Below are 24604 nucleotides of genomic sequence, written 5' to 3'. Positions count from 1 at the left end.
GCCTGGCCTGAACGGGGAGGACCAACGCCTGCAGGGACCCATCGCAGGGGGAAGAGGAAGGTGGTGCCTGTGTGGATGGGAGCCCGTGTCAGAGCAGGGCCCTGGAGCGAGCGCCTTCCCAGCCAGTAACGATCCCACAGCCTGGGTGTGCGCAGCAGGAGGCTTTATTTTGGCGCAAGCCCTGCGGCACCCCCTTGCCCACGCCGCTCCTCCTGCAGCTCCGCTCTAGGCAAGAAGGGAAGCATTGTACCAGGTCGCTCACAGCTGCTCTGCTGTACCGGTGTCCTTGGGCTTGAGCAAACAGTGCTGGGGCGGAGGTAGGCACGCGTTCGGTGGCTGTTGGATCTGGGAGAGACTGGTTACACCGACAGCCGGTGCTCGTGCCGGTGTGAACACGTGGGTGTGCTGGGCCTTGGTCCCCAGTCCAGGCATCCAGAGGATTGTCCCTCCCTCCTTGGCCTCACCCTGGTGGCACTACTGAGCAGCACGGGTTTGTCGCTGTCTGCTCTGTGCTGGTGATGGGAGTGTCACAGGGAAAGGTTTTCTATTAAAGCGAGCAAAGACAGACTCTGCACATTCAGGCCAATGTAAAAGCTCCGTCCTTATTACTGCTGTCAGGGCCAGGGATGGCGCAGCGGACTGTGAGCAGGTACCTTCAGAGCGAGCTGCTGCAGCTGCCACGCTAAGAAGCAGCGAGGCACCGGCCCGCTTCCAGCGCAGGTGGAGGGAGGCTGGTGCCAGAGAGCAGAACAGAAGCCGCGGGGATGGGCACCTCCTTCCTGTACCCAGCCAGTGCCGTACCGTTGCGGGGACTAGTTGCACCCACGCGCTGCCATGATGCCTGGCGTGGGGCTGCCCCCTCCGCTACGAGGCATTTTTGGCCGTAGTCCTCCAAAGGCAGGACCTGTCCCCACCTTTGGGTGGGAGCAGGTCGGGGGAGCATGGGCCAGGTCTGTGCTCCGCTGGGAGACGATGTCCCAGGGTAATGCTAAGTAAAAGCCAGGCAAAGCTGAGCACCGCGCAGCTTGACGTACAGCTGGTCTCTCTGGCGCAGCCAGACAGGCACTAATGGCACGAGGTAAGGCATTTATTTTCTGCCACTCCAGCGGGAAGGGGGTGAGATGCTGAGGGCTTGGAGTCCAGTTTGGAAGTAACCGCGTGACCTTTGATAGGGTGAGGTGGAAGAGAAAATGATGGAGATGCTGATGGGAAACCAGCCTTCTCTTGCTACCCTGTGCCTTCCTGTAGATGATGTGGCTTCATCCCCAGCCTGGGGCTGGAGAGTGAGATAAGAGCTGCAGGTGCACTCAGCTTGCTCCAATTCCTCGGGCGCTCATTCCTCGGCTAGAGCTCATTCTTGCAGGAACCTGGGAAGATGGGAAAAAATAAAAAAAATCCAGCAATATTGTTAGCCTGGGTTTGGGTTGTCTCTTTCCCCAAGAAGGATCAGGTTGACTTCACCCCTGTGAATGTCACCCACATTTGCTGCTTTCCCTTTGCCAAACAACCCTAGGCTGGCTCCATCCCGCCACGTTTGGGAGCGTCACTCTCGCCTCCCTGGCACGCCACGGTCCTCGCCAGCCTCGCCTGGGCCTGGGAAGTCCTGTGCAAAGCATCCCAAGGTGGGGGGAAAGCCACTGGGACCAGCCTGTCCCCACTGCAGACACAGCCGGTGGCTCTGTGTGACGGTAACTGGAAGCAGGTGCTGCTGGTCACCAAAGTCCCCAGCGCCCGGGGAGCTGCGTGGGCTGGGGAAGGGACCGCAGGGGGTGGCTGCTGCCCAGCCGCGGGTCTGTCGTGGTGCTAAGTGGCTGTGTCACGGCCGAGCGCGGACAGGCTGTGCTGAACTGGGGGTAATTCAGCCTTAGAGGGGCTAAAATGGTTACGGCTTAAAGAGAGCCGACCTTGTGCTTTCAGTGGTGGTTTAAAGAAGAGAAAATGTGTTTTAGTCCTTACACACATCCCCACTGGGCAGGTAATGGGAGAGTGCAGTTCGATCTTAGCATTCAGTTGTGAAATGCTTCGCAAGGCACAGAAAATGGATGGCATGGGATGCCCTGCAAGCCCCGGTGCTTGCTGGAGTACGAAAGGACGGTCTCGTGTCCTCCAGGGACTTTAAAGACTGTGAGAGGGACAAAAACAAGTTTTGCTTGCTGGAACAGGCTTGGCAGAAGTTAATTTCAGGACTTGGGAGTCATCCCTTGGAATAAATCCATGTTACCTTGTGATACTGCTTCCAGTCCTCAGTGCTGTCACTAATAATATGTGCAGGGCAATACTATGAAACTCAGTCTGCTGGAACACTGAGCGGTGCTGATCATTACCCCTTTCTGAGATGTTTTTAAGTGTCTATTTGCAGCTACTTAGTCTTCAGAGAAGTTCTTTGAAGTCTTTTATATCTAAGCCATTACTGCAAGCAGTGAACTGGGACTGGATATGCCCTGAAACAGTTTCCCCTTAAGTCTTTCCAAGCACCCTCACCCCTCTGCCGTGAGCACCAGGCTGCTGCTGCGCGCCAGCTCCGGAGCTGGCCCAGCTGTGCCTGGTTTCTGGATGTGTTTGACTGGAATTATTTAATGGGAAAATGAGCTGCAAGGAGCTGCCTATCAAAATAGCGTTGATACGGTTTGTCCTCTACTCTGAGCCAAGCTGCAGTGCTCCGGGGACCCGAGGGGATGCTGCCCCGCTCGGCAGCGCCACGGGGGAGCGCGCCAGGCAGGACCCTCGCCTTCAGCCGTGTCACGCGTGGCAGCTCTCACCAGTGTCTCTTCTTCAGAGTCTGCTACTTAGGAGACCCTCTCTGGTCCGCTGGTTGGCAAAGGACTGGTCTGTAGACTTCAAAAAGAAATGCCTGAAACTTCCCAAGCTCATAAATCTGCCAACTTCTGCCCGCTCCCTAAGCTCTCCTGATTGACTTTTTGGACTGTTAATTTCCTAAGAGCCAAGGTTTCTTTTTTAAGGACTAAGCCGTAACAGTGCAGGACGGGAACAGAGCCGGAGAGGGTGCTGATTGCGAGACGTGACCCACTGCCCATGCTGGGCTCCCTCTGCTTCTGCCCCAGAGCTGCGTTTCCACGTGCCAAGATTGTTGGCTGCTACAAGGGCAGTCAGATGGTGCAGCCATAGAAGCAGCTTTGAAATTAAGCTAATGGGCTCTTTGTGTTCATCTTTTATTAATTACAGGCTGCTGGGCTTGAGGGAGATATAGATGAATAGTGGCATATGTGTTACTGATCTCACTGGCCCACATCTGCTCACCGTGGCCCGTATGGGTGGAGTAAAATACTTCAAGCCTGCTTTTTCCAGGCACTTACATGTCTCCAGCCGCTCCTCGAGGAAGGAGATCTGCTCGCTCAGGGAGTCAATTCTGTCCAGTTGCTGGAGGGAGTGGGACAGCCGGCTGATGGGGTCTGCACCGACGTCCTCCGGCACCAATGGCATGAGGTTGTGGAAGGGGGCCAGCACCAACTGGAGTTTCTGCGGGGAGATGGGGACCCGTGAGCATGTCCTCCCCAGCCCCAAAGACCACCCGGCGGGACGTAGCACGTTGCTTGCCGGGGTGCACCCCACCAGGGCGGCACGCCGGCCGGCTCAGGGGCGTTGGTGGCGTTCAAAGGGCCGCCGGGCTGGAAGAGCTGCTGCGTGGGTGCTGCTGGCAGCGTGGAGCACAGCTGGGATCGCTGCGGCGTGAGGCCAGCATGACGTTAAAAATAGAGCCGGGGCGGAGGGAAACCCTGGCTGCGAACAGCCCAGCGTGGAGCCGGCTGAGCGCGGCCTCGAGCTGCGGCAGGGCAGCGAGGGCAGAGGTGTGTGCTGAAAGCTCACCTGCTCCAGCGCTTCCACTCTGCTCTTCAGGTCTTTCATTTCTTCCTTCATTTCACTGGGGGCACCTGAAAAAGTGACCAAGAACAGGTCAGTGAGTAAAAGCCCATTGCTCGATGTGAAGTGGAAGGGTCTGGGGAGAGACATCGCTGCAGGGCTCAGGCCAAGCTCTGCTGCTTTCTGCTCCCCTCCTAGTGAGCTCCCAGGGTCTGCCCTGCCAGGACCAGCCCCTGGAGCATCAATCAGATCCAACGCCTGCTGCAAGCACTGGCATCTAGTTCCTGCTGCTAATGCGTACAAGCCTCTCCTTGCTGCTGGAGTACCTGCAACAAAGTGGGGAATTTTTCAGGCCGTGGGTTGATGCTTGAAGGATAAGACGTCTGGCGCAGCCTGGCCTTTCACGCCCGTGTTGTCAGATTAGTTAGCGCCTGGGTCTGCCCTGTCCCATGGTGGGCACAAAGGATCGTCCCTGCTGAGGGCCGCGGACATGGGATAAGGGCAGGTGGCTTGCGGGGCACGTGCAGACGGTGCCCTGCTCTCCCAGGTGTTTCCCGCGTGATGCCCGTGCTGGCCACAGCGCATTATTACTCACGGTACGAGTTTGAAGTGTCACAGCGCGTACCAAAAGTAATAATGGGCCATCACCAGCAGCGCCTGTTGCTCCTCGTGGCTCCGGACTTGCCCTGCGGGAAGGACAACGATGATGATGGAGAGAACAGCTGCATCCCGGCCACTGCATGCCACGGATAGGCTCCATCACCCTTGCAGATGGAGCAGTGTCTGGATTTGTGCACAGGGGAGGTTGTTTGGGATTCCTGGGTCACTGGGAATAAAGCTGAGGGGTTCTGACCGTTGTCCCCTCTCCTGTCTTTTGCCAGTCCTGCTCCAGCCACCCTGTGATGCTGAGTGTTAATCCCAGCTTTCACTGAAGGCCCCGAGCAGCCAGGGCTGTCCTGCAGCAGGGGACAGGTTACCTGCTTGGCTGAAGGTTTCTGGCTCGGGGGCCGGCACCAGGGGCTGGCACGCCTTGTCGTCGGCAGCGAGGCTGAAGCCGTCCCGGCAGGCGCAGCGGTAGCTCCCAGCCGTGTTGATGCAGAGCTGACGGCACCCGTGGCTCTGGCCGGCACACTCGTCCACGTCTGAAACCACAGGTAGGGCTCAGTGAGACAGGGGCGGTGGGGAGGTGCTCACCGGGGTGAGGGGCGCGGACGGCTCAGCCCCGCTCGCAGGGGTCCTGCTCCCCTCGCTAGAGCCGCACGGGCTCACACAGGGTGAGGATGCGATGGGACCCCAGACCGAGCTGGCGTTTGTGCTGGGCACAGCTCTGGGTGCTCCCAGCACTGCAGGATGCGAGCACGCGACCGGCCAGCGCCTGGGACAGCCTTTCCTCTTGCTCCCGGCTGGAGTAAACCTGGGCTAAGCCTGAGGGGGATCTGGCCTCCTCCCCTCCATCCGCTCCCCCCACAAAAGAGCCAGAAACAAAAGCTATGGTCAGAAACGTCCCAGCTCTGGCCGGGTGGGTGCAGGCAGCGCACAGCTCTCATCCTGGATTTATGGCCGGGGTTTTGGTTCCAGCCAGCCGTGGCGAGGAGCTATCAGCCTTTCAAGTGTGTACAAAACCCAGTAACCTCTCCTCACACGGGGGAGTTATTAAAGCTGTTCCCACAAAGCAAAATGAGCTGAAACGCTTCCCACGCCCGGGCAAATCTGTTTTAGGCAGTGGGAAAATCCTTTCCCCTCTGTGCTGGAGCCGGAGCTGTCAGCGATGTGCTCAGCCCTGCCTGGCCCAGCGTGGGTCAATGCCACACGCTCCTCCTCTGCCTTACAGGAGGGCGGAAAGCCGGGAAACGCCGTGGCAGGGGTTTGCACCACCCTGGCGTGCTGGGGTCTGCAGAGCACTGCTGCCTTCCATGCTGCCTGATTTCCCTGCGCTCCGGCGAGGAGCATTGGGCTGCGCTCACGCTGGAGAGGAGCTCGGTGCCTGGAGGTCGCCAGGCTTTCCCTCCACCCCTGGATATTTTCGGTTTACAGATTTAGTCTCTGCAGTAAATGAGTGTCTTAGTTTACAGCAAGAGTTTACAAAGCTTGAGAGATGCACAAACTCCGGCTGACCCCACAAGTTAACCGCTGCTCGGCAGAAAGCCTTTTGCTGGCTGCACGGTCACGGCAGAGTACAGCCCCTGCTCACACTGACCCAGTGCAGAGCAGCAGCAGAGAGAAAATGTGGATGCCAGGGCCGCACTCGAGGGCTGAGAGCACCGACGCGGCCAAGGGGAGGTCAGAGCTCCCCTGGGAGCCGAGCTTCCCGTCCTTTCCTGGCCAGGCCATCAGGCATCACTGCCCTGGAGCAACACGTGTAGGGGAGTGGGGGTTTGTGTGGAGGGGTAACACGCTGGTTCCCCTCTGTGGGCTGGGTAGCACCAGGCACGCACCAAGGCTTGGTGCTGGTCCCCGTCCCCCACCAAGGGGTCGGTCTGTGGGCAGAGGGCCTCCAGAGCCCCATGGCAGCCCTGCTGCTCCCCGGAGAAGCTCTCCCGGCAGCGGTGGGGCAGGCCCGACGCAGGGAGCGCGGAGGGGAGCGGCGCAGCTGGTTGGTACCTGTCTGGCAGGCTCGTCCCGTCCAGCCAGGCGGGCAGGCGCATCTGCCGGGGAAGGTGCAGCTCCCGCCATTCTGGCACGGCACCCAGCAGAGAGCTGCAGGACCAAACACGAGCACAGTGTCACCGGGCAGCTCTGGGGGTCCCGAGCTCCCTCCCCTGCCACCACGGATGTGTGTACGCACATACTGCACACACACACACAACAAAATACACACCAGCACCAGCCCGGCGCCGGGATGCTCTGCCGCAGCCCCGGAGCGGTGGGGTTGAGCTGACCGGGGTGCAAGGGGCACAGGATGGGTGGGAGGAACAGGACCTTGGTTTTGCAGCCTGGAAAGAGGCCAAGGTGCCTGCAGCCGGCACGGCCGCGGAGAGGAGGGCCGACGGGCAGCAGCGGGCCCTGGGAAGCCTCTGGTGCTGCGCTCTGAGCTCATCTGGGGATGGACTAGCTGCTGATGTGGTTTGTATTTGTTTTGTGTTGTACATCACGATTGCCTCCTGAAAGCATTTCTTTTCCATTACTGCTGATTTATATGGAAAGGACTTAGTTGTTTTATTTATCCTCTGGTAACTATAAAGTTAATAAGCGATCCCAAAAGAAAAAGCCTGCGAGGCAGCAGAGAAAGGCTGGGAATTAATCAGAAATTGAACCGCATTTGGTTGTGACGCTGAAAATTTAAATGCTTTCCTACAGGGAGAATCTGCCTGACAGGCAGAGTGCCAGTAAATGAGCGAGCTGGCTGCCGGGGCCTCGTCCAGGGACCTGAGCCACCCGGCCCATGGGGTTTGGGGGAACGGCAAGTGCTGGCACCAGGGTGGCACAGCGGCCTCTTACCTCTGTTGCAGCTGAGCGCATGGCTGTTAGCTCTGCTCCAGCCGGGACAGCACGAGGCCGCAGGCTGGGGCAGCTGCCTGTACGCCTGCCGGTAGGCAACCCTGTAGATGGTCCTGCAACGCAAAGATGGGGCTGAGCCGGGTGAGTGAGAATCCACCCCAAGCCCCCCATCCCGCTCCCATGCCAGTGGGTCAGACCCCCTGCACTGGCACCCCCCGCCAGGGGCTGGGAGCCCCTTCCCCATGGATCAAGGCAGGACTCCCCCCTTCCACAGCCCTCGCCGGTCGCTGCCTCGCTGGGACGGATCCGGCTCCCTCTCAGGGACCAGGTCCGCGTTGCGGGCAGCTGCCCTCACCTGTAGGTGCTGCAGAGGCGGTGGCCCTGGCAAGTGGTGAGGTAGGGCTGGTAGACGGGCTGGACGTGGGACTCGGTGTAGGTGGCCTGGCTCTGCGGCGTCGCGGCACAGACTCTGCGGCTGCGGAGAGGGGAGCAGGTCAGGCACCGGCTAAAAACCAACCCAACGCTTCTCCCTTCGGGGCAAAGGGGCTCCACCAATTTACACCAGCCCAGGACATGGCCTGGCAGTCCCTCGTTACAGAGGGCTACTTAAACCGCAGCAGCTAATTGCCCGAGTGACCCGGGAGGTTACTTCAGGCTGTTTCGGGGCAGCGACACAAAGCGTGAGCGCCGCGGGCTGCACGGGCTCCTCCTCCCCAGCCCCTGTGCGAAGGCGCTGGTGCCTCCTCGTACGCTCACCCCGGCACAGCCCCTCCGTCTCGGGAGAGCAGTTGGGGTGCAGATTTAAGGGGGATTTACTCAAAGCAGTTTTCCTTCCATTCATCACCTCCCTTCCCTTAAAGTCACTCACTTTCTGGGTGGATTTTTCCTTTCTGAGACTTTTGCACTCCTGAAACAGGTGCCCTGTGGCCACCAAGAAATTAATGATTTCACAGGAAGGCTCAGGCTCACCACAAAAAGGTAGAGGCCAGAGGAAAGTTGCCCTCCAGTCTTCCTAAGATAACTGCGATCCAGTCAAAAACTTTCCCAAGGTTAACAGCCAAAGTGGTCTTGGTTAAAAATTCTTTTTTTCAACATTTTCCAGCCCTAGCAGGTCAGTCCCACTGAGGAACTTGCCTACTTGTCTCAGCCTCCCAGCCCAATGAGAAACTAGAATAAAAAGCCTGGGAATTAGCGTGGACATCAGATGGCTTCCATCAACTCCAGAAAACTCCTCTCAGCCTCACTGGTTAATGCTATAGAAGATGCAATTTTTTAAATGGCAATTGTTTGCTTTGTAAAATTTAGACTAAAGCTATAGCTGCAGCCCGTGTGTGCAAGTGAGGAATTCAGCCCGTGGTTTCAGTCACGACCAACATGTGAAAGGTTTGACGCTAGAGGAGAGTATTTCAATGTAAAAACAAAGTTTGCAGAAAATGTGAGCTGTATCTGGGGGTGGGCGTTGAGCTCCAGCTCCTTTTGGCTGGGGAAGAAACTGGGCCACCGAGCTCTGGGCTTCGTCTGACCCAGCGGGCGCTGAGCTGTGCCTGCCCAGGCCGTGCTGGGATCCAGGGCGCCGTGTCGGGCCCATTTCCCAGAAAGGGAAGAGGAATTGCTGGAGCTGCCGCTCCCGGGCTTGCGGGACCATGACCGCAGCTGCCTCAGCATCCCCAGGGCACGTGCCTGCCTCCCCCGGATGGGGCATCCGCTCAGAGCCGGGAGGCTGCATCCTCCTTTGGTGGCTCATTGGCAAGGCTTGAGTAGCGTGATAGCAAGATTGCACGCATATTTTTGTGCAAGGATGTGCTTGAAAGAGACAATAATCATTCATGAACAGCTCAGGGCCTGATTAGCTTTTGACTCTCCCAGAGAAAAAGCCCAGAGTGTTTTGGTGTCCCCTGCATGGAGCTAAATGGAGCTGGGGCATTTTCTCTGAGAGGCTTTTTCGCTTCAGTGATAAAACAAACAAACACCAGCGAAGGGCTGCTGAGCTGCGGCTGCCCCGGAGAACTTGGCTGAGCCTTTTCCCACCTCCTCGCCAGCCCGGCGAGCTGCCTATGCCGGTGCAGCCGGCTGGCTGAACAGGGCTCTTCATCACCAGGAGGGGATGCGACTCGCTGTGACATGCGACAGCACACACCTGGGAGATGCAGACAAAAAGGGGGCTTACCCTGCCCGGGCAAAGCCATCCGTGCTGGTCACGCTGAGGATGAAGAGGAGTCCCAAGAGGACGCAGCCGATGCGGCGCATGTCCCGTCCCTCCTGCGGCGCCCTGGGCTGCGCGGCACGACCGAGTCTCGCTCTTTGGTGAGAAGCGCTGGCTCCTACCGCATGTCTCGCCCTTCAGCGGGGAACCCTGCAACCGAGAAGAGAGCGGTGTGAACACGTGGCGTCTGTCCCCAGCCCATGACATCTGGCAGAGCCGTGGGGCCAGGGCCGGTCCCTGCTCACGAGGTCAGGGGAGCAGCGCAGGGTGTGCACCGACCCTCCGAGGGCAGCGCAAGGGGCTGGGGCAGGAGCACACTTGCTGGCAACAGAGCAGGGTGACAAGCACAGGGAAAGAGGACCCGTGAACCCCTCACAAGACGGGACCTCCTCCGCTTTGCCCCACTCAAGCCACTGGTGCAGCGGTGATTTACTGGCCCGGCACGCAGGAGATGCTCTTGCGGCTCTGGGGGCTGCACGATCGCTTGGTGAGTGGCGGGGAAGGGACCTGTGTTGCATGAAATACATTGCCAGTTCCCGACAGCAAGGGCAAAACAATGGCCTGTAATTTCTTAATCCATACAGCATTGTAAAGCTGCCTTTTCCCACCACACAACACACTGAAATCTGATCTTCTTCTCTTTAAAATACAAGTTCTTGGCAGAGAAAAATGCTGTAAGGGCCATATGTACCGTCTGCGGAGTCAGTACTAACCGAGTCGCAAGTAAAGAGGCTTTGATTTTCTAGCAGAGAACAAATATGAAACAAGGCTGAAGAAGGTCAATAACATATCTAATTTAAACAATATCTCATTTAAACAAAACAGTTGGCCTCCGGATGGCAGCAGTTAAAGGAGGAAGAAATAAAGAAACCCACCTTAAATATATGCCAATTAAAGAAAGAATCAGTCTTTCTGATCAAACCTTGAGAAGGGAGTGGCTTTATGGGAAGGCAATGCAAAATGAAACGTCCTTCTGAAACTGCAAACATGGGGAGCTGCAAATAAACTTCCCAAAATTCCCAAATGATGTGGGATTGGGGATTGCAGGTTCATCCCCAAACTCCTTCAGGACAATTCCTAACTCCGAGCCAAGTTGTTGGGGATAACTGGCATAATCATCCCAAATCTATAGACCCTGCAGGTCTCTAAGCCCTTCGCCGAGGCACTCAGTATCATCTTTTCCTTTTTGCAGGTTGAAGAAACTGAGGCATGGAGAGATGCAGACCTGCATCTGGAGAGAAACCAGCCCGGTGCCTTCCTGCCCCTTCGTATCAAACGTCTTGTGCGTGTCTGCACGCAGCGATAGCGCTGAGCGAGGCGGGCGGCTGGCTGAGCAGCCCCGTCCCCTCGTCACCGTCCCGCAGCAGGGCACGCGGCTCTGCCTGGCTGAGCGACAGGGAGGGTTCGTGTCACAGCAAATCGACTGCATCGCTGTAAAACGCAATCGGGACCTCGCTCGGTCCCCGAGTTCAGCAGCAGTGCAGGGGCTGAGGGTCTGGCTCCAGGACAGCGAGGGACAGCAACGTGCCCACCCTGCTCCTGCAGCGGTACGAGCAATCCCCATGGAGCCCCAGCCCGGCAGGGAACTGCAGATGCCCGAGCCCATCTTAGCCTCCGTACAAGCCCAGCTTTGAGGATGTAAGGAGGATTTTGATGACGTATAGCCTGTGGTCCTCCATTCTCCTCCAAATAGAGCAATAAGTTTCATCTTCTAATGATTAATACGTGGTATCTATCTCCACCAGCAGGAAATCAAATCTTTGTTGACCTGCAGGAAAGTTTTAAAAATACATCGAAGAAACCTTCTTTCTCCCCAGTCCTTCTGGAGACATCCCAGGGACACCAGCGTACACAGACGTACTAACTCCCCGCTGCTCAGCCAGCCGGCTTTTCCCAGGGCTATACTGGGACACATATGGCCCTTGCAATCACAGATCCCCAGACTAGCGGTGCCTCTCCAGAAGTCTGTAAGTCAAACTCTGCCAGCCATCTCCGTCCTCCCACAGGATTCCCGTGACTGCTGTGGGAGCTTTCCCCATGGGGAAGGCAAGAAACACAGGGCACAAGCCTAAAATACAGGCGGTTTGTTTTTTTGCTTTGAAATGGAGCAGCATTGCCCTACCTCAAGTGGTCAGAGTATCCCTCTGGGTCGTAAAATTATGGTTGCTTCATACCAGAAAAAGTTTCAAAAGTGGAAAATATGATAGTCTATACTTGTCTTTTTTTAGGAGTTTATGAAAATCAGCCTCTTTAAAGCCACTGAAGATCCTCCAACCTGTTGCTACTACCTATTCTAATACTCCTCTTTTAAAGCACATAACTTAAGGAAAATCTTTTCATGATTAAGAAAAAAAATAGGGGTTTTTGTCACTGCCGTTCTAGTCTCTCAAACGACGAGGTGAAGCCCCATGGTCTGGCAAGTGAAACGACGTGGGTGCATCTGAGCTCCTGCTGTTCCAGGGAGCAGCAGAGCCCCCGCGGCTGGCCCTGTGCTCCTGAGAGTCTGGGGGGCCCTCTCCTGCCAGCTCCTAAGTCTGCTCTTGCCTAATCCGCTGCAGCAACTACTGGGAAAATACAACCCACGGTGCGGGTGAGCAGTGCTTTGTCCAGCTCTGCCCGCGAAACCAAGGCTGAAACTCCAGCCGATGGCAGCAGCAGGAATCAGGGTCTGTCTGCAAAGTGGTGCAAGAGCATCCAGGGCCTCAAGAGGATGCAATTACCCTCCCGAGAATGCAACAGCTGCGCTTTCCAAGCAGCCTGGCCTGGTTCCGCAGGTGAACCCAGCTGTGCTCTGGACCTGGTCTGTGCCCTTAGAGCCAAACCCTCCTGGAGAGGGGCAGCAGCAGCAGCAGGGAGAGGGATTTTCCCTTACAAACACCTCCAGCTGTTCTCTGCTTAGGCTGGCATGCAGGCACCGTGGAGCAAGGCACAGGGATGCAGGCGTGATGGAGCAGGGCAGGGGGACATGGGCACGACGGAGCAGGGCGCAGGGAGGGGGACACGGCAGAGCAGGCTACAGGGGTATGGCACTGTGCAGCAGGGCACAGGGACACGGGGACCGTGGAGCAGGACACAGGGACATGCGTATCACAGAGCGTGCTGCAGGGACATGGGTATCAAGGAGCAGGACACAGGGACACGGATATCACGGAGCAGGCTGCAGGGACACGGACACCACGGAGCAGGCTGCAGGGACATGGGTATCACGGAGCGGGACACGGGTGTCACAGAGCGGGACGCAGGGACACGGGAAGCGCGGAGCGGGCTGCAGGGAGGCGGGCACGGCGGGGCAGGGCGCGGGGGCACCGGGACGGCGGCGCCCGGCGCAGGGATGCTCTCCCGGGCCCGCAGCGGGCCGAGCCCCGCTCCCCCGGGCGCCGCCAGCCCCGGGGCAGGCGCAGCCCTGCCCGCCGGCCCGGGCACTGCCCGCAGCCCTGCCGCCGCCGCCGCCGCGGGGGCACCTCCCGGGCCGCCCCCTCCACCGGCCGCCCCCGCTGCGGCAGCCGGTCCCGCTCCCGCTCCCGCTCCGCGAAACGCCCGCCCCGCTCCCCGCCGTCCCTCCCCGCCGGAGGATGCGGCCGCGGCCCCCCCGGGCGTGCCGAGCCCCCGGCCGGCGCCCGCCGGGACTCACCGGTAGCGGCGGCGGTGCCGGAGCCGCGGAGTCGCCGCCGCGCCGCGGCCCCCCGCGCATTTCCTCCCCCGGCCCGAGCCGGTCCCTCCGCCCCGGCCCAATGAGCTCCCGGCGGGGAGGAAAGCGGAGCCTCCCGGCCGGGGGAAGCGCCGGGGCCCGGGGAGCCTCCGCCTGCCCCCGCCCCGCCGGCCCCCGCCGGCCGCCACCTGCCCCCGGGCCCCCGCCGAGGTGCCCCGGCGCCCTGGGGACACGCAGGGACAGGGCAGGAGCCCCGGAGAAGCCTGGTCCTGGGGGGGGGACATGCAGGGACAGGGCAGGAGCCCCAGAGAAGCCTGGTCCTGGGGGGGGGGACACACACGCAGGGACAGGGCAGGAGCCCCGGAGAAGCCTGGTCCGGGGGGGGACACATGCAGGGACAGGGCAGGAGCCCCGGAGAAGCCTGGTCCTGGGGGGGGACATGCAGGGACAGGGCAGGAGCCCCGGAGAAGCCTGGTCCTGGGGGGGGACATGCAGGGACAGGGCAGGACCCCCAGAGAAGCCCAGCCAGGGTAGGGGACATGCTGGCGTTGTGCCCCATGTGCTGACCCCGATGCAGACAGGACTGCAGGGGGTCCCTGCCCTGGCATTGATCTGGAGGCTCACCTGCAGACTGCCTACGGCAGGCTGAGCCCCGCCAGCCCGTTTCTGCGTGCCCCACACTACGAGGACACAAGGTTGCTGACCCCCCCCAGACCAGCTCACCTGGGCGGGCAGGGGATTAATGGTAAGAGCGGGAGATCCCAGCATAGCCCCCAGCCCCTTGCCCAGGGGTGTTCAGACTCCCAGGTGAAATGGTCCATCACCAGTGCAGCGGCCAGGGCAAATTTATTTCTCTTTGCTAAAAAATACCGTAGCTGGTTCTGCACTCCCGAAGAGGTCACATAATTATAAGAGGAGACATCATCTTTCCCTAGGTTAGGGACCTAACACACCATACTGGTCCGTAGCCTCCCACCGTGCCCCATTAATCCCCCTGAGCTCATTAAAACAGCAAAGTCCTCCAGAAGCAGGCAATGAACTGCCAGGACAGGGAGGCTGGCTTCCAGCGAGCCCTAAAGGATGCTTAAAGGATTCCTTGGACGCCTCCCCAGCCGTGGAGCGGCGTGAGGATTGACCAGGAGAAACGCCCCAATTCAACACGCAGACCCACGCAGGGCGCAGCTCCGCCGGCTTGCCTACACCTGCCCGGGGACGGATCAGGCAGGCCGATCCCCCAGCTGCCTGCAGGTTTCTCCTGTTAAATGCCAGGTTATTTATCAAAGAAAATTCTGCAGTTTGGTTTGTGCCAAACTGCCACTTGTTTTGTCTACGTTTTTCTCTGGGAAATTAGAGCACAGAGGCTTATTGTTTTTCAAATGACTTAGCCGCCTCCCCGTGCACAGAACCAGCCTTAAAGATAGCAGGGGTCTGATGTGCAAATGAATGGCAGGATACAACCCCCTGGGAATATTTGTTCCCATTACGCTTTGCAACTTTTTTGAAAGCATGTAGCCATTTAAAGGAAATATTTACCAGTTAAACAATAATGGCTCCAAAAGAGCAATTGAGATCACTGGCCCATCCCCTGCATTTCCTCATGGATACGCTGAGGCTGCCGATTGAACTGGAGCTGTCTCAGGTCGTGCTGTGCCCTCCGGGGAAGCGGGTGGGTGCTGGAGGTGCTGGCGTGGGGCTCTCGGGTGGGCCCCTGTAAAGGGAGCATAAACTGCTTTGGTCAGATCCTCCCCAGGGAAGGCAGCAGAGCAGAGGGGAATCAGCTCTGGGACGTGCTGGTGGAGCTCCATCGGAGCGCGTAGGAGACTGGATCCCTCCCAGCAGCAAGGGAAAGGCTAGCTGACGCTGGTGGAAGCGCAGCTCCACGTTACACAGCATCTCACACAGCACAAACAGGTTCGCTCGCTCTGTCTGGATCCAGCCTACCTCTGGGGAATGATTTCACTTAATCTCATAAGCAGGGAGCACGGGCAAGTTTTCCCAAGAGCCTTGAAGGGATGGTAATTATCTTATTATGCAGAGAGCCTTATTGTCTTTTCTGGTGTATGGGGGAGATGAACAGAGCCTGATATTCAACTTGTCTAATACTTGCAAAATGCATCTGGAAGCCAATGGAAAGCTTCTCCATCTGACCATACTGAAAGCACAGGATCTAATTTCACGGCCGAGACACTCACCTTATCCGTGGTGCTCCATCATTTGTCCTGGGCAGGGATCCTTTCCTTACGGAACATCTTGGTTTCTTACTGTCAGAACAGAAAAAGCCCGCGGTTACACTCCTCTCGTCATGCAGGCAGAGATCAGTGATCCAGCCCTTGCCCACGGTGGACCTGGATTCCCTGGATGCTCCTAAAGGTCCTTGCGGAGTGGGGCGGAGGACGAAAGCAGGATCATGGCCACAGAGTGCCTGTGCCTGGCGTCGGCGCTGAGCTCACACCGCAGAGGCTCGCTGCCATGCTGGAGGGGCACGGACACCGTGACAGCGGTGGTAGGGCACGGGGAGCCCTGTCCCTTCCCTCCCGTGCAGTGCAGGTTGCACAGTGGGTGTTTTAGGAACATCCTATGGGTCCTGATCCTCCCCTTGCTCACGCGAGCTTGCAGTGTGGGTCACCCTGCTGTGATGCCGGTGGGAAAGGCCAGGCAGACCTGCGGTGCCTTTGCACCCTTTGGGGTAGAGCAGGCAGGGATACGAGCAAGGGCTGAGCAGAGCAGAAGCCCTGGTTCCACCTAATGCAGCGCTGGGGCTTCGCTGAACACCGAGCTCTCCCCTCCCGCGGTCTCCCCAGTGCCTAAGGCTGGGATTTTCCGAGAACCCCAGAGAATGGGGTGCCCTGTTCCTGCTGACACTCGCCAGGGTGTCCGAGTTCCCTTACGCTCACTTGTGATCCCATCTGCTGTACCCCAACACTATATTTTACCATCTGCAGTAGGTACACGTGCTCATTTAAGGACAAAGACCCCTAACTGCCCAGGCAACCATTGCACCAGTCCCTGGGATCTGAAGTGTAAATTTGACGGTCAGGGAGGGGGTGGACTCGTTGGCACCCAGCGTCCCACGTGGCGCTCTGCTTTCAGCTCCTCGCGGGACGATGACCCCAGTGCAGGACTAAGCACCCACCCTTCAGGGTCTCCGTTGGAGCCTTCTCAGCCATTAGACAATTAGTCCCTAAGTGCACTGCAGCATTTTAAAATTCTGCAATTATTTTAATTGCAAAATGTTTGCTTTTCAGTTCCATTTACTGGGTCATATCTTTGCTCAAGCAGGTGCCCATGTCAGCTGCTTAAGAACTGCATATAACCCATTAAAAGAGCATTTAATTCTCCGCTCATAGGGAGGGTTCGGTGTCTTATATGCTAATATTCATTATGCTGTGAGGAAATCCCGCAGGACACAGCCTGGCAAAGTTCCCTTGAAAGCAGAGGAGTGATACCAGTTCAGAGTGGGGGAAGATCAGATCTGCTGGCTCTGTTAATATTGGTGTGATGAGCTTCTGACAAAGGCAGAAGGGATTTTGGCTCCCAACTGCAAGTCTGTCTGAATTTGGAGTCCTCCCTGGACCGGTGCTTTACATGTTTCCTCCAAAGCTTTCTCCCTTGCATGCTAGAAGTGTACTCCCACGACATCTAATATTAATGCTTGTCTCTGGGCCAAGAAAGAAATGTTTCTGCCCAGCCTCCCTCTTAGATTTACCAATGTTGAAATCTCCTTGTCTCCCACTGGTTTTACCACCAGTGTGAGCTACGAGGCATGCCGAGTGCTGGCCTGGAGCAGGTCTCAGGCTGAGCACCGGGCTGGCTGCGAAGGTGAGATTTTCACCCACCTCCCCATTCCCTAGAGCCCGTCCCGCAGACCTGCCAAGCACACCGCACCCGCCCGGGCAGCGGCACGGGATCCAGCATCCCCCCGAGAGCATCCGCGGTGGATGGAGGGCCGGAGGAGTGGGCTGGGCTTCCAGCCCGCCCCTGTGCAGTAGGTGAGCTCAGAGGGTGGGAGGGTGCCTGGGGCTGGGGTGGGGGAACTCAACTTTGCTCTGGCTCTGTAGGTATGAAAAAGGAATGATTAACAGAGGAGACTTAATAGGAGAGCAGCACTAAGGTCCCACACCAGGAAACCTCGCAGAGAGGAGTGCGTACAACCCATCACAGTAAACGGGACATGCCCAAGCACACGAGCGCTTCCCCAAACTGGGGCCAGAGGTGCTGAAGTGGCAGATGGAGACAGATGGATGGGGAGACAGACAGAAGAGTGACACACATACAGATGCAAAACTTTTCAGCTACTACAAGGCACGGCTGACCCCATACCTGCTGCGTACAAAGGGCTCTCGCTGGCCTCCGCAGGGGTCTCGCCCAGAACTGGAAGCACTTGCTAAAGCAATAGGAATTTTTGGTGCTTCTGAAAAAAGGGGGAATGGCTTTTCCTGTTTCAGGACAAAATCTTCTGCTCAGGCTTTTCATAAGGCTGTTTGTAAACTTCACACTAAAGTTGAGGCTTTGGAGCAGCCCCTGTTCTGCAGAGCTCTGTCAGGAAAATGACCCCCCACTATTCTATTATGCCCCATATTGTTCTCGGTTGCGTCAGCTGCAGACCAGTTATCTCAGTGGAAATCTAGAGGAGTCCATTGATGTCAGTGGGATCAAAGCAGGTCAAACCAAGAAAAGTATTTGGCCCATAGCTCTCGGTCTGTCGTCACCAGTTGCCCAGTGCTATGCATATTATGACCAAGATCTGATTCCCACAAAGTGATTTTTTTTTTTTTTTTTTTTGCCTGAGTAAGGACTTTGCAAGCATTAAGTGTCTCAGGACCGGTATGTTATAACTTAAGGCGACCACAGAGACGTACAGCAGCCTCGCTGTAGCTGTGCAAAAACAAACGGGTGAACAGGGCAACATCCTGTAGCCAGGTTTGTTCCTCCTATGCGCACACGGATGAGATGAGTTCTTATTGACATTTAGAGGAGGCAGTAATGGCTGCTGCATAAAAACTGGGAAATGATTCATCTCACCGAGGAATAAACTGAATTTTGCGGCTTTCTGTGAAATTTCCTTGGCAAAAAGCGGCATTAGTCAGCAGGGAATGGTCCCCCACCCCGCCGTTCCCCTCTGCGTTTTCCCAATGAATCACTCCCCGAGGGGCGCATGAAAAGTGCGGTGGGAATAGCATGAAAGCGCGGTAGGAATAGCTGTGAGTTGCATGCACGGCTCGGTCCCGTCATCACGGCCATCCCAGTGAGCAGCTCAGGAGAGAGCATTTCGCACGAGACTGGTTTCTGCTCTGATTATCCTTCTCTGTCAGGAGAGAGTCCCCAGCTCCAGAAACCCGCAGAAGCTCCTCTCTGCAGCCACCTCCCAGGCTACGGGCAGGACGGGAACCCAAGCATTCGCTTTGGGAGAGAGGATGGAGAGTAAAACAACATTTCTGATCGTCCTCTTCTGTTTGCGGAGACCCTTTCCTTTCCTTTCTCTGTCTGAAAGCTCAAGTTAAATCTTCCCTTGTGTTTCACCATGCCCTTCTGCTGCTGGTGTGACTGTGAGTCAGGTTCGTTTACTCTAATTTGTTGCAGTTTGTAAATCTGTCTCCCCAGAGCCAGCCCCATCTGCAGCAGTAGAGTCTGGGAAACGGCTCAAATGAGCCTGCAGCCCAGATTCAATTTCTCTTCCTTACCTCTAGGGAAGCTTGTGCAGAGCTGGTAGTTTAACAGCATAGAGGGGGACTAACTCGATTGGCAGAATGAATGCTGGATCACAGGGAATAACACTCAAAGTCTGCCAGAGCAGACTCCGTGTTTTCTGCTGCTGCCCAGAGGAGAGGTGGATTTTCGAGGAGGCTCAGGGTTCAGCCACCACATCTGGGCTTCTGTCTCACACAGCTTCCCAAGCGGTGGCAGAGCTTCCCAATCCACTTTTAAATTAGTTTTATCACTGACAAAGCCTTGCTCTTTCTTCTTATGTTTGATTATCTGCCCAGTGAATTGATTCCGTGAATGTCAGACCCTGGGAAAAAGTATGCCGGGTTATTTCTACCAAGAGCCATTCACTGGCCTGGTCCTGCTCCATATTCCCACACAGCCAGCCAGTGCCTGGGTATCCCAGCTGCTCCTACCCACAGCCAGCCTTTTATCCCAAAATACCCCAGGTGAGCCACTAAAAGCCTCCTGCCTGCATTGTGTAATGCCACAGGTTAGGACGGCGGGACCCACAGGTCTGCAGGTAGCTGAAAACAGATAGCATCTGCAAATCACCTGGCTCCACGGTTATAAATTTGAGAGGCTTTGCTGAGCTCCTGGCACGCAAACACCGGCATGCTCCAGGCTCGGCCGTTAGCCAGTGCAAGCCTCAGGTCTGCGTGAGAGCAGGGATGGTCCCTGTCCGCAGCCCCATCCAGCCCCGCGTCCTGCCCGCTCCCCGGGGGCTGAACTCTGCCGCCGTGCAACCTGAAATCAGCAGCACGGCGTCCCGTCTCGGGGTCCCGCCGCGCCGAGGGCGAGCGGCACTGCTGCGTGTTGCGCAGAGGGGAGAGAGAGCAGACGGGGAGAGCGCGGGAGGAAGGATGAACAACGTGGTGTTTTATCAGAGGTGTTCAGAGAGCAGGCAGGCGGAAAAAGAGAATGAGTTATGGAAAGAAAAGAGATTTGCCAGGAATTTCCAGCTATCTTGCAGCTATTCATGCAAGTGTTTGGAATCTTCCTCTATATGCACAGGAGGCAAAATTTACCCTCTGAGTCCTCCGCTCCTGGAAAACAGCCTGAGTGCCAGTGGGATGAATTAAAAACAACAGTGCTGCAGGTTGGGCTCTGCTCTAAGCAAACCAGTGCTGGAGACGCTCCTCGGCTCAGCACGTGCGTGGCTGACAGCAGAGCCAGCCTCACTGGGAGCGGCCGAAGGATGCTTTAAAAACTCATTTGCCCCAGCAGCCCTTTGCCAGCGCTGTGTGTTCAACCAGCCCCTGAGGCTCCCACCATCGTCGCCTGAGCTGGGGCCACTCAAAGCCCGCAGGGTTTGGCCTGGCGAGGACACGCTCCCACTGCCCCCAGCGCCAGCTCCCCATCCCGTCCCATCCACCCCATCCCCGCTGCGGCGATGGCCGCGGCTCGTACGGTACCTGCGGCGCCCCGCCGTCCCCCGCCGCGCCGGGAGCAGCCCCACCGCCGTGCTCCCCGACGTCTCCCGGCGGCCATCCCTGCCTGGCCGCCCTGGGTCTGGCGGGCCTGGGCACCCACCTCGCACCCCCGGCATGGCCAGCCACCGGCCACGCACAGGCAGGAGGTGGCTGCCGAGGTGGAAGGGCGGCTTTTTATGCTTTTCTTCCTGTATAAATCAGGCCGGGGATGGACAATCCCAGACAGGACTTCCTGTGTGTGTTGTGAGCTGATAACGGGCGCCGCAGAACAAACACGGCCGCCCCGCGCCCGGAGGGGGAGAGGGGCCACGGGGCGGCACCCCCACACCGTGCCCACTGGGGACGGCCACAGGGTGCCAAAATGGAAAGGAGGTGACCGTGCGTCCCCGGGGACACGGGGAGGGACAGGGTTGCCCGCCTGCACCTCACAATAGGCCTAAGATGGCTGCTGCCCCCCACCCTCCCGCCTCACTGGCACGGGGTGTGTTCCAGCAGCCCCCACCACAGCCGCCCCTCATTCCCCTTTGGAGGAGGTGGATGGGGGGCTGGTGGGGACCCCTGCAGTGCCAGGGCCTCCCTCACAGCCCGTGCCAAGCATGGCGGTGCCTGTGGCCATCTTCTCAAGAGGGGGCCATGTTGGCGTTAGGCGCCAGTGGAGCACATCGTGGGGTATTTGCAACCCCCTGAAATGTGGGTTACACTTCAGCGGTCAGTCAGTTTGTTGGATGGCTTGTGATCCCCATCACGCTGTCCCTGTGTTGGGAAAGAGCGAGGTACAGGCAGTTTGGGCCACTAAACCTGCAGGACATCACCCAGCAAAGATGGCGTCTTCAGCGCCAGGCAGCAGAGAGGGGCATAGAAACAGCTGCCCCAGTGCCCTAATTTTGAAGGCCATTTTGGTGCAAAGCTGATTGTGATTTCAAATTAAATATATGTGTACGTGTGACCTTGGTTCTGGGTGGCCAAAGGAGGAGTAGTACACTTTTTAATTGGAATTTGAAACTTTGATCCAGACTTCATGCTAGGAAAGGAGACATTTTGGAACGTGAGGGCTGTGGTGGTAGCAATTATGCCTTGACTCTCAGAGGACACGATCAGGCCACCAAGCGAGCAGCCCTGTGCCTGCTGCTGCGGGCAGCGAGACCCCCACGGCAGCCCGTATGCTTTCCTCCTGGCAAGGCAGAGCGCACGGCGCGGGTCTGGGGACGCGTGTCGCCTGGGGCTCCTCTGGAGCAGAGCCACGTCCCCCGCTCGCGCCGCACACGCCTGGGTCCTCCCGGTCTGGGCAGCACATAGCGCTTGTGCGCAGGCTTACGGTGAGCAGAGGATAACTCCCACCCTTATTCAGCAAAATATTACTCTGGGCAAGTCCCCTGGGAGTTGCAAAATATTCCTGTGTTTATTTATATAAATGCATGGCTAAAGAAAGACCCCACTTGTTTTCCTTGGCAGACAGGTTTTTAAAGGCTGTTTTCTGCTGCCCATCATTCTCTCCAGCAATAGGTGATTTTATACTGCGTGCTGCCTGCCGCGAGCATTGCCAGCTGATGGACTCTGTGGGAGTGCATCTGTCCAGGGGAGTCTCTTCTCGGCACAAGCATGTGTGTGTGTGCTCAGTCGTGTGTGAAACGCCGTGTGCGTTTGTGTGTGCATGCTGCATTAACAGGGAGGGTGTATCTCCCTCCATTTTTGTGCTCAGTGCTGAGCTGAGCTTTAAGCAGCAGCAGCTCCCTGTGGAAAGTTACAGGGCTTGCATGGACGGCACACACCGCCTGCGAGAAGAGGCGGCACTGGGTGCTCCTTTCAGATCAGAGGTGCTGGACACTGGAAACTCGGGTCCAGAGCTGACAGCTTTCTCTACCATCAGCAGAGACACAGGCTCAACCCTGCAATGTACAGAGCCTTCACAAAGGTTCCCAGCATCCTCCCTCTCCTCCCCACCTCCTCCAAGCTGAAGCCTGTGAACTTTCGGAAAAACTCTAGACCCAAATTTTATCAGTTGCAGCAACCACCACTTGGCCCTATGCCGTCTCTCCCATGTCCTCTGCCCCAGGATGGACGCAGGTCACGGTGCGTGGCTGGGACATTGGCCACCCACGCCTCCCCGCGCACGCGGAGCTGAGCACGGAGCGGGACTGCTCTGGCCACGGCAGCGGAGCCGCAGGAGTGAAACGGGATGTGTGGAAAACGCTTCCTGTTTACCCAGTCTTTAGTATCTTTAGTAGTAGCTGCTGGAGCGGGAAGCGGTCAGCAGGGGCCATACGAACGGGTATTTTTAAATTTGAAGTCATGACGCTTCATCTTGTAGAGCCGCTACCCTCCCGTGGAAGTCAGCGTTGGGGAAAACCTGGGCGTCAGCCAAGGCTCAGTTACGGTGTGCGAGCCGGAGGGAGCCGCAGGGTGCTGGCACCGCGCACCCACCCGGCCATGTGCAGCCATGCCCACAGCCCTGCCTCTGCCTGCACCTCCCCGTCATCCCCAAACCTCCGCCGAGGCACAGGCTCCCTGGCAGCCTCCCCAGCCCATCACAAGGTGACCTTTTCAGTAGCCCACGGTGGCAAGTGGCAGTGGGACCCGCCAAAAGCAGAGCATGCAGATGGGCAGGCAGCCCCAAGCCAGGACGCGGGCTTTTCCAAAGGCCGTGGAGCCCGCTCCGCCGCTCTGCCCCGGCTCAGCGGCATTCAGGGCCTGTCAGGCGTGAATTGAGTAGGGGGATGGAGGGGGCTTTTGCTCCTCATTAGCACAAGCCAATTAGTGTGGCATGCTGCTCCCCTCTCAGCTGATGCGGCTGCTGTTGAATACCCCCTGCCCATGCTGATCCTTTTAAGTCTGCAGCCGTGTTTGGTTTATGATCAGTTTTCCTCCACGGTTTTGCTGCAGGAACTTTTCTCTTAAGTGTGCCTTTTCCCTCCGAGTCTCAGCTGCTCCTGAGAAACTAAAAGTCCTGCCTGGTTTGTTTTATTGGCCCTTTTGGGCTCCTCTCTGCTAGCGTGCTGCTGCTTGCTGTGATGCTGCGGTCAGTCAGGGTTTAATCAGCATACGAGTGAGTATCAGTGAAAATGCTGTTCCGCAGCAACATTTGATACTTTAAATAATAAAGTCAATTACCAAGGAACAATCAAAATCAGACGGTAAAAACTCCACCTTCAGTTTGTACAGCTTTTGCCAGTGCAGTGAGCCGAGGGCAGCCCAGCCGTATCTGGGATGGGGTCGGAGCCTCAGCCAGGGTAAAGCGCTGCTGCACCCCCAGAGAGCTGGTCCAGAACTTCGTCAGCTTTAGGAGCACCGTGCCAAATGCTTCCAGGCTCAGGTCTCTCCAAATCCTTGAGTGACCACTGCTTCTTGGGGAGCACGCTGCCTCTGGGAACGGTCCCTGCCTGTCGGGCGGGGGCATGGGATCCAGGCCGCCCGGGGCCTGTTTCCACCCGCTTCCTGGATTCTCCATGGAAAAACTATTTTACCATCCCTTGCCTGCTTTCTCATCAGCGGGTAATAAAAGTGCCAGTCGCATCACAGGGATGTTGTGCTGCTTACTCAACTAACACCCATGAAATGCTTTTAGATTCCTGCACGAAACCTGCTACAGAAATTTAACTCCTAATTTTAGGTGTTGTGAACTTTCACTGGCTTTAATCCTCTTCTCAGCAGAAGAAGCAGATGCTTGCTTGAGCCTCAAAGTGTAAGAGGAAACAGTATTTCAAACCTGAACCTTTTCAGAGAGCAGGGGAGGAAAAGCAAAACCTTTTGCTGCTCATCCTCCGCTGAACCCGGGCTGCCATCCTCATGCTTTAACAACCTCTTGATTTCTCCAGCCACTGAAGATGCCGCACATGGGACACACAGGGCACCTGTGGGGACCTGGAGCCAGGTCCCAGCACCGCTCTGCAGCGTGCCCATGCCATTGCCAGGGTGCTCCAAGCCACCAGTGCCAGGGCAAGACCCCCAGCAGCCAGGTTTGAGCACTGGGAGCCTTTCTTACACACCCTGTGCACGCCACCATCCCCTGGGTGAGCTCCATAGCTACACCCCAGCCAACTCATCCCCTCGTTGGTATTTCTTGTGAGGCACCAAGTCTTGCATGCCCAGACCTCCTGAGCTCCTGGGGAGAAGTGGCACCTCTAAACCCTCCTTGGCTGCCCTCCAGCCCGTCCTCGGGGCGAGGATGCTGGTGAAAACAACAGGCGACAGCACTGGGCAGAGTCCAGCCCGGAGATTACGGTGTGCCTCCTGCTCGCCGGGGCAGGACCGAGGAGTTTTGAGGGTGCTGTGGGAATACCCGCGTAGTGCAGACGTCATTAATCAAGTTCAGAGATTGTATTCTTCATTAGCGCTTCTCGCTGTGCAGGGAGAGCCTCGGGA

General features: G+C 57.5%; 1 protein-coding gene across 2 annotated transcripts; it reads right to left on the bottom strand.

The window, feature by feature from the left end:
* Nucleotides 1-146: 146 nt before the first annotated feature.
* On the bottom strand, nt 147-20372 carry EGFL7 (EGF like domain multiple 7). Of its 2 annotated transcripts, XM_082327282.1 has the most exons (11): nt 20228-20372; nt 15302-15370; nt 14643-14817; nt 9425-9610; nt 7613-7732; nt 7258-7370; nt 6421-6516; nt 4797-4961; nt 3826-3890; nt 3315-3477; nt 147-1367 (listed from the first exon to the last, which is right to left on the bottom strand). In XM_082327282.1, exons 4-11 carry the CDS (start codon nt 9502-9504, stop codon nt 1345-1347), a joined length of 825 nt encoding a protein of 274 aa, XP_082183408.1. In that variant the 5' UTR covers nt 9505-9610; nt 14643-14817; nt 15302-15370; nt 20228-20372; the 3' UTR covers nt 147-1344. The 2 variants fall into 2 exon arrangements, with proteins under 2 accessions (XP_082183408.1, XP_082183407.1); XM_082327281.1 differs by lacking the exon at nt 14643-14817.
* Between the last annotated feature and the right edge of the window lie 4232 nt (nt 20373-24604).

Source organism: Platalea leucorodia (assembly GCF_965183815.1).
Source record: "Platalea leucorodia genome assembly, chromosome: 15".
Taxonomy (NCBI): domain Eukaryota; kingdom Metazoa; phylum Chordata; class Aves; order Pelecaniformes; family Threskiornithidae; genus Platalea; species Platalea leucorodia.
This window is presented reverse-complemented; position numbering and strand designations above follow the sequence as displayed.

Excerpts from the sequence above, each read along its gene's own strand:
- EGFL7 (XM_082327282.1), bottom strand. The coding sequence starts at position 9,504 with ATGCGCCGCATCGGCTGCGTCCTCTTGGGACTCCTCTTCATCCTCAGC. Across the intron at positions 3,891-4,796 it reads AGAAACCTTCAGCCAAGCAG|GTGCCCCCAGTGAAATGAAG; the intron begins GTAACCTGTCCC and ends TCACTTTTTCAG. Across the intron at positions 1,368-3,314 it reads CGAGGAGCGGCTGGAGACAT|GTTCCTGCAAGAATGAGCTC; the intron begins GTAAGTGCCTGG and ends CCATCTTCCCAG.